This window comes from Ruditapes philippinarum, unplaced genomic scaffold (genome assembly GCF_026571515.1).
Source record: "Ruditapes philippinarum isolate M1 unplaced genomic scaffold, ASM2657151v2 ctg10688_1_1_1_1, whole genome shotgun sequence".
Lineage (NCBI taxonomy): Eukaryota > Metazoa > Mollusca > Bivalvia > Venerida > Veneridae > Ruditapes > Ruditapes philippinarum.
In genome coordinates this window covers 14325-23509 of record NW_026865343.1, presented here as the reverse complement: position 1 = coordinate 23509, position 9185 = coordinate 14325, and the positions used below count along the sequence as shown (strand labels likewise).

Here is a 9185-nt window from a genome sequence, read left to right as displayed (position 1 = left end):
TCAAATTAAAAAAAAGTTGGACAGTCTTTTTATATTTAAGACAGCTTTATATTGTTTCATAAACATTTTTCAAGATAAACTATTGATCAATCACCATTATAAAAGTCAATCTTTTGAAATATATAGTCTATTAAGCTCTACTTGACAATAAAAAAAATAATCATAACGTCACTTAAATGATAAGAAGTACAATAAAGGGCACAAACTATCATCATCTTAAAATTAACCTTTTATAGTAAATATCATAGTTTTAAATAAACTTTTAGGAAACATACATGTGTTTCTTTGACAGTGGTAATCGATATTCATTATTACATACTACATGAAAATTGCTTATAATTACTACCCTTGTGTGATATGTCAAACATAATGGCGAACTACTTGTTTGTGCACAGATTACGCACAAATCACGGATGATGGTCTTGTAAAGATGCCGAATACGCCGAACAATTGTTTTATCTGTATTATAACTTTAGCTTTGGTGTCGATATAATTGAACAAATTTCATTTTTGTTACATGTAGAATCGAAATTATTAATTAATCGAATGATTTCTCTTTCGAATTTGGAAATAAACGGTGCGATATTGAAAATTATTTTAAATAAAATTAAATTAATTATTTTAAATATTATTAAATAATATTTATATTTCCGAAATTATTTTTTTATTTTAGTTCACATCTAAAACCGTGTTTACTTTTTAAAATAAATATCAAAATTGAAACAATTCATATCGTCAAAAATCTTGACGATGGCAGAGATCATATACATTGTAAGGTGATATCACTGTGCGGGAGAACAATATTAAATGTATTTTTATCCATATTTAAATGTCCCATGAAGGTTGAACACCTTTAACGCGGATAGATTCCGCAATGATAATTCGTATACGGTCAGTTAGTGACAAAACTATGCTAGGCCATAATTAACCCCGGTTTTTATCCCGTTAACTGAAATTATATAATTTTAAGACGTTCATCACGTGTCGTTTTAAACATGTGATTTGAGTTCAAGAGTTCTTAATCCAGAACAAACAATGAAGGTTATATGGTGTAGAGATAACATATACTTCTTACTACATGTATTTCTGAAAGAACTATTACCTGAAAATGTTAAATTTCGATATAACAAGAATAAAAAAAGTCTAATATGGTGGCTAATATTGTCAACTATTGCGCGTTGCGTTGTCGATAGCAATCGTTATCGTCGTTTTGTAGCTAGCGAAACGCGCCAAACGGAAAGAAAAAATATCTAGTTAGTCTGCAAATATCTGTTATTAATAATGGTAACATGAAAACTAACTACATGTAGTTAGTCAGATAGTTAACGCGATAATTATATGGTAAACTGTTGGCAGAAAAATGCCACCATAAATTAAAATGTTCTTATAATGTGCTCAAATAATTTTAAATATATCTCTGAAAAGAAAACATCTCTTTCGCTAGAGGTCATGACTTTTAGACTAACTTCCAGCTATTCAATAATTTCCGGAAAAAATATGCATAACATGCACACAAAGTTGGTTGAAATGACATTTATGGTAGTACCACGGAAAGTTGGTTGAAATGACATTTATGGTAGTACCACGGAAAGTGTCCCTTGTCGTCTTAAGCAGAACTCAGTTGACACCTTTAGAACTTTCGAAACTAAAGTGCGTTGATATGTAGCATATTGTCACTCTTGGGTTCATTTCTCGATTTCGACCCCTAAGTTTGACCTCAAAGTGTGCTGTGGAGTTTGGATTGGACCCCGTTGTGCGTTTGACACCAAAGTGCAGTTTTACATAGCACCATACTTTTGGACTATATTGTTATAAATTACATTTGTAAATTAATAAATAAAAACTTTTAAATACATTTTCAAAATTTTCATTAAAATTAGAATGTACCTGAAGGCATGCTGCTTTAAAACAGTCGTAATCATGTAACGTTTTAAATTTGTAATTTTATTCTAGTCTTTTTCTCTCCAGATACATGTTAATTTTCATAAAAAAATTAAAACCATGTTAAACAAGAAAAATATTGAAAAGTGAGCAAAGATTGCAAACAGCACTTACAATCTACGAAAATTACCAAAAATAGGTCAATATATGCAAAAAGTAGCCCTTACTGTGTTAGTCAGGCAGTAGAAATATGCTGATAATTTGATAAATACTGCAAAATCGGTCATAAATCGCATAGAACATGTACATTATTTTGATTTTATTGAAATAATTTGACCCAACCGGAAGCTTGCAACTTTAAAACAAAGAATATAGATGACGGCATGATTCAATTCTAAATTTATCATCGCAATAAAAGTATCATAATTATATTTCTGTTATATTCAGAACAAGCAAGTTGTATATGTTGTCTGTTATATTCAGAACAAGCAAGTCGTATTTATTGTCAACCTGAATTTATTTCTTTAGTTATTGGTGATTCACACACTATTATTATATATTACTGGCAAGTGGTTTAATTTTGGTAAGCCCTCGCGTAACATTTTACATACAAGTGTCAAAGGCGTATAAACATAAACTAAACTTTATCTTTCTCACGTGGACTTTTCTGTGCTCTTCTCCCGTCAGAGAGTATAAAACCCGTTGAACAGTACTCTTGACTTTAGTGGTAAACACCAAACAGGAATCATGAAGATAGCGTGCATTATAACGTGTTTATTTGTTGTGTCGTCTGCGGAGAACATAGTTGAGCTTGCTACAAAGCTCGGTGCTAACACACTCGTTAAATTGGTAACTGAAGCGGGACTTTGGTGACACTCTAGCAACCGGAGGGACGTGAGGTAATGATGATTTTAACATTTGTTTTTCTACTTTTAGTTTAGTGTCAAAATATACGTATAACGTCAGGACAATCTAGATTATTTACTGATGGTGAATGGTATAATTTATTTAAGTTTTAGGGTCTATCGCGTTAATTAGATTTAAATTAAATAGAACACCATTAAATCATATTTATTTTTCCTACATGAGGCCTTTACCTTTATAAAAGAAAAAATGGCAGTTGCGAAGCTGCGCGCTTAAGTAACTAGTTTGACTCGATCATTTCAAAATTATAAGCTGCAAATAGAGTGGCATAAACAAATTGAAAATGCCCACGGACCAATCCGAAATTTATATGAAGGTAGATATGTTTGTGCTCACAGTAATTCTTTAAAAAGATATCAATTTATGTATTGTAATTGAGCTTGACTTTTGACTCGATTTATTGAAAATAAATTAGGTAAACATCTGCTTGCATTAAATAACTTTTAAATATTTAACATTTTAAGCGTAGTGCGTGTGCGTTTTCTTAGTTTAACATATTTTATTATAACATTACATTACGTGATAATTGGACGATAATATTGTAGGAAGCTTGGAAACTCTCTCTGCGTTTTCTTACCAATGTGTTCGAGGTTCAGAAGATTGCGATTGTATAGGTTACCCAGATGGCATTGCCTTTTTAGTCCTTATCCGTCATTTTGTCGAGCCGCAAAGCGTATTTCGGTGAAGGTGGTCCGTCCGTCAGGTCCTCCGTCCGGATTTTCCGGTCTTATCGTTTGCTCATTCTTTTAAGGATTGCAATAATTTGATTACAAATATCCACATGATGGGGTGGTGTCGCACACAAAAACGCAGGTCCGTCATCAAAGGTTCAAGTCACACTTGGGGTCATGCCCAAAACCCTTGTCAGGAGTGTAACTTCTTCATGCATGGAGGATTTTTTATATAACTCGGACAAGTCAAATCTTGGGGATCAAAGGTCAAATAACAATTTAAAACGTTGGTATTTTCGAATATTCGGTCTATATACACGGTATGGGATTTAAGTTATAGCATAAAACAAATATTCTCCATGTTTGAGTTGAGTGAGTTATCTTGCGCAAAATGAAGGTCAAGGTCACAAGTGCAAAGGTACAAATAAAAAATATTTAAATTTGTTTGCTGTCCCGGATTTGACTGATCTATATCTTGTTATTCTTTGAAGAATAACAAAATAACTACACGCATGGAGGGATTTTGAAATCACTCGCCATATTAAGGCAGAATGTCGCGCAAAAAAACAGGTGCCTGTGGCTAAGATCAAGGTCAAACTAAGGGGTCAAATGTCAAATGACAAATTCTAACACTATCGGAAATTTTCTTATATAGACAAAGAAGGCCGGAAGCGTGCATTATTCTAAAACAATGCACTCGCCGTTTTTATTATCTCCCTGTGTATTTCACATTGAGGGGGCCGTTTGTTTTAAAAAATCTGATAATAAAACAATTTTTGTCTCGAATTTGTTGTGAAACTATCTAGAATGAAGAAAATGTCTAACTAAGAAAATGGATCCGAACACCATATCTTTAATTCAGTCGTTAACGATGTACAGCGTTAAAGTGTTGTTTACGTGACGTCACAATGTAGCGCAAAACAGCACGTGCAAAACAATCAAATCAAGTACACTATTTTAATGTCGCGTTAGAATGGAAATAGATATTAATTCTTCGTGCATTATTGTATAATAATGCACGTTTTTCGTTCAAATGCTTTGTAATTTATCAATCAGGCCTATCGGCCTTCGTGATTATATTACTGCGCATTTGAACTCAAACCGTGCATTATTCTACAACAATGCACTCAGAATTGATATCTATTTCCTAATTAAAACATTCATTTGCGTGTATAACGTCTGTATACATTATAACTTACCACGTTGAGTTGAAATGTCTCTCGCAAAATGAAGGACAATTGCAAAATAATTTGGTACATCATAATTTGGTGGTGTGCTGCACACAACACCCAGGTCCGCCACTCAAAAGTGAAGGTCACACTTGGGTATCAGCGCAAAACCTGTGTCAGGAGGGTAACTTCAATAATCATAGAGGGATTTTAATATAATGGAAAAATATTTTTCATAGTAAATCAGATTGGTGCGTAAAAAATGCAGGTGTCTGAGGCAAAGGTCAAGGTCACACTAAAGGGTCAAAGGTTAAATAACAAATTAAAACATTCATTTGCAAGTATAACATCTATATACATGGATGTTTTTTTAAGTATAACCTTACACATATTCTCCATGTTGGTTGATGAGTTCTCTTTAGAAAAATTTAGGTCACGGTCACAGAGGTCAAGGTCAAATGAAAAAGAATATTAAAAATTTAGTTGCTATATCTGCTTTACTTTGCAGTATTATGCTTAGTGCGTCAGAGGATTTTTGAGACTAAGCTCACATAGTTGGTCAAAATATGGCTGTCAATGTTGTTTGTGTGTTGCGCTGCTGCATCAAACTTGTCCATGCCATAACTCCTTGGGAGAATTTTCAATAAACATTTATTAAGTTTTGAAATTCATCATGGATTCGTGCATGCACATTTTGAATCAGGCAACCGGGTCGAAGTCAAGGTTCATTTAAGATGATTCAATATAAAAGTTTGTCTTGTGTATAAAAATGATATGTTGCGCAAATCTCACTTACGTATGATCTGAAGCTTATAGGTTCAGGTTTGAATTAAGACGAACGGGCTTGACATTCTGCCCGTGGGCATATCTTGTTTTATCATGTGGTTTTACGCTCTGTTTTCATCGCCTTAGGGCAGGCTGTGTTCGGATGGAATTGGCCAAAGCTTGTTAATTGTATATGTCGCCATCTAGGAACGGCGACAAAACTCATTCTTAACTTTAGGGCTGCGTTCTGTGTACATGGCATTGTGGTCTTAGCTGTCATTTTTTATATAATTTTTTTTCAGCTGCATGTACATTTTAATAATATTGATATTGCACACGAGTTTTACTTTTTAAATAAAAAATCGACAAAGCATTTTAAGTACATAGAGCTCTACTATAATTTATGTCGAAAATTTCTAAAAACAAAATTATGAAATAAGATCAATTTTAGATTGTTCTAGAGGCATACTTAAAAGTTTATCCAATGGTGTTTTGCCATGCTTCTCTCGTTTTGGTTTTTAGTAATGACCCTGTCTTAAATTATTGGATTAAAGGCACTTGATATCCAATTGGATATTTGATAAAAATGACTATTTTCAAAATTGAAAGGCCCATTCACTGTATTCGGACCAACCGATGAAGCATTCGAAAAATTACCAAAGGCTGTCCTGGCTCGCCTTCAGAAGGACAAAAAGCTTCTGGCTGATGTTCTGGAATACCACGTGGTGTCTGGAGCCGTATATTCTACACAATTAACCAATGAGATGGTAGCGCCTAGTTTGTTAAAGGACAATGGGAAATCAGTTGACATTAGGTTCAACATCTACAAACAAGGAAGTGTATGTGAATAAATTTTCATTTCAAATGGTCAATTTGAAAGATTCCGGATTTCTAATAAGCTACTATTGTAATCAACCTATATTTCAATATTATACCGGTAATATAATCATGTAATTCAATAAGTTTGTCTCAGCTTCTAATTGTTTAACATTAATACAATTATCAAAAAAGTTAAAAGTCATTATAGACAATCGTAATAAAGCAATAAATGGCTTCCGTTTATTTTTTAGCTCATTACAGCCGACGGAAGTCCAGTTGTATTAGCAAACCAGAATGCTTCTAACGGTGTTATCCACGTTGTAAATAGAGTTTTATTCCCTATTCCACTGAAAAATATCCCAGGCCAGGTTACCATGGAGCGTGGACGATTCTCAACTTTGTTAACTGGTAGCTAATTATTGACTTATCGTCTTTATTATCAAGATAGGTTTATATTTCTTAATCAAGAAATACCTTTATATTGCAATTTGAAATGTTTCGCAAAGAAAAGATTACTTTAAAGCATTGTATTTTCTTTTTTGGGTTATATCTCTCAAGTCTTGGAAGTTACTTTGTTGTAATACGTAGCTTTTACACTTTTTACTTCTTGTGTAATGTAACATAAACTAACTTAAATATTTTGTCAGCCGTGGAGAAAGCAAACCTTACATCCACCCTAGCCGGAGGTCCATTTACCCTTTTTGCACCAACAAATGCAGCATTTTCCAAAGTTCCAGCCGATGTTTTGAACAAACTCCTGGCCAATATTACAGCATTGACAGGCAAATACTTTTTGATATATGAAAACATTATTTTGTATTTAATTCGAACTATTTATCAATTATATATACATAGATACTAATAATACTGTAAATGCGTAAGATTGTAAATTCTTGAAGTAAATCATTATGGTTGATATGTGATCATCGCTCCTGGATACGTCCATGAATTGAAAGGTATTTCTTATTTTCATTATATCTTTCAATATTTAAATAAACCATGATGTTCAAGGCAAATGTTTGCCGACTCCAATGAAACATATTTTTCCATTGAATCTTTCTTATGTTTCCAATTAAGCTTGCAGCCATTTTTCTATGTGGCAATATTTTGATTTAAATATCGGGTAACATCGTGTCATAATTTCGGAAAGCATACGGGCAAAAGTGCAAGAGCTACATGAGAAAAATATGTATCCATGGAATCGAAAACTATTTGTCTGGAACATGGTATAAGGTAGTCTTACTGCAATGCTTTCCCTAACATCGGTCAATGTCGTAATAAATCGGTCATTTCCGGAACGTTCTTTTTCACAATCTCCGGTATTCAATAACTATGTTTTAATCATTTATAACCGGAATTTAGTACATGATGATAAAAGAAGAGTGATTGTAAATAATATAATGCCCAGATTTTGAAAAAAATAACGTCTCGAAAATAACCGATTTGCTACGATATTGGTTGATGTTAGAATTTTTGGCGGGGAAGTATTACAATAAATCTACCTTAAGTCTTAAAAATAGCAATTATCATTAGACCATTGGCGCGGCATACCTAATATTACCGTAAAATATGCTCATCCATCCTGCCAATCAATCGCCAACTTCAAATTAATTTCATTTGAACTTGTTTCAAGTCACTTAACATCCATTCAATTTATGGATAGAATGACTTAATGTAAGACCTGTTTTACATTTACAAGCTTTTTAAAAAAAATTGTAATTTTATTGTTATTGTATATTATATATTGTTGGGTTACTTTTAAAGATGTACTAACATACCACGTGGTTAAAGGCACAGTCTGGAGCGCTAGTCTTACCAATGGTGAGATGGCCACAACAGTCGAAGGAAAAACTATTACCATAAATATTGGATCAGGTATAATTTTATTTCTAGAATATGTGTACATATTTTTCCACACTGGCAAATATAAGAAATTATTTAATAAAACCTTGGTTAAAGAAGTTTGCATAGTAATGTAAGCATTGGTCACCTTTTAAATGGCAAAGCGCCCCTAGATAACTCGTGCATGAGTATATTTCGGTCCTATGTTTACTTCGCACTTTTATTAAAAATCGATGGTATAGAAAATATTTATAGATATACAACCATCTTACTTTTTACGCAAATTATACATGAGTAAAATTTAATTGAAATTTTAAAATTAAAATTGCATCAAAACGTTTCAATGGAAAACAGATTTGTTATGGCATCATATTAATTTAAATTTTAGGTGGTGTGATGATCAACAACGCAAAAGTAGAAGAAGCCGACATGGCCGTTACAAATGGTGTCATACATGTGATTGACAGCGTTCTTCTACCTCCATCATTTGATATATTTAGCATTTATTAAATGACATGCAATGTCAAAAATTTGTAGATACATTTGTATGTTTATAGTTGTTATAATAAAAGCTATTTAAATGTTCGTAAAATTTGTTATCAAAAGTATAGAACAAATGTATTGAATAAACGAATATCTATTTTACATCAAAGTAAAGCCTGTAATATAAGCACTCTATCTGTCAAAAGTTTGGTTTAAAGCTGCATGCCTCCAGATGAGACAAAAAATTTCAATGAAATCAAACTTGAGAAATATGTACTTCTATTTTAGGAAACGTAAACTGATTCAAGATTCAAGTAATATTTTACATGTTATATGCAGTTAATGACTGATTTTTTAGTATTTACAACTATATTTGTACTGCGTTACTAACGCAACGCAGTAAGGGCTATTTATGCATATTTTGACCACTTTATGATTATTTGCATGGCTTATAAGTGCCATTGATAATGTGTAAATGGCTTCCTTTTGGTAATATCACAATATTATACATTCAAATACATTTTCAAAATTTTCATGAAAATTAGCATGAATATGGAGGCTTTAAGAAATAATATTGATTTCAGGTCTCGGCCCGGTGAATTATCGTATTCTTGTTCTATAGTAAATCAGT

At 32.5% G+C, this 9185-nt stretch overlaps 1 protein-coding gene across 1 annotated transcript; it reads left to right on the top strand.

Annotated features, from left to right (window-relative positions):
* Window positions 1-2595: 2595 nt before the first annotated feature.
* Window positions 2596-8656, top strand: LOC132728686 (transforming growth factor-beta-induced protein ig-h3-like). Its single transcript, XM_060714367.1, is given in 7 exon segments — window positions 2596-2748; window positions 2750-2780; window positions 6020-6249; window positions 6481-6637; window positions 6877-7011; window positions 7994-8104; window positions 8460-8656. Coding segments are annotated over 7 exon segments (906 nt in total). The 5' UTR covers window positions 2596-2628; the 3' UTR covers window positions 8582-8656.
* The last annotated feature ends 529 nt before the right edge of the window (window positions 8657-9185 follow it).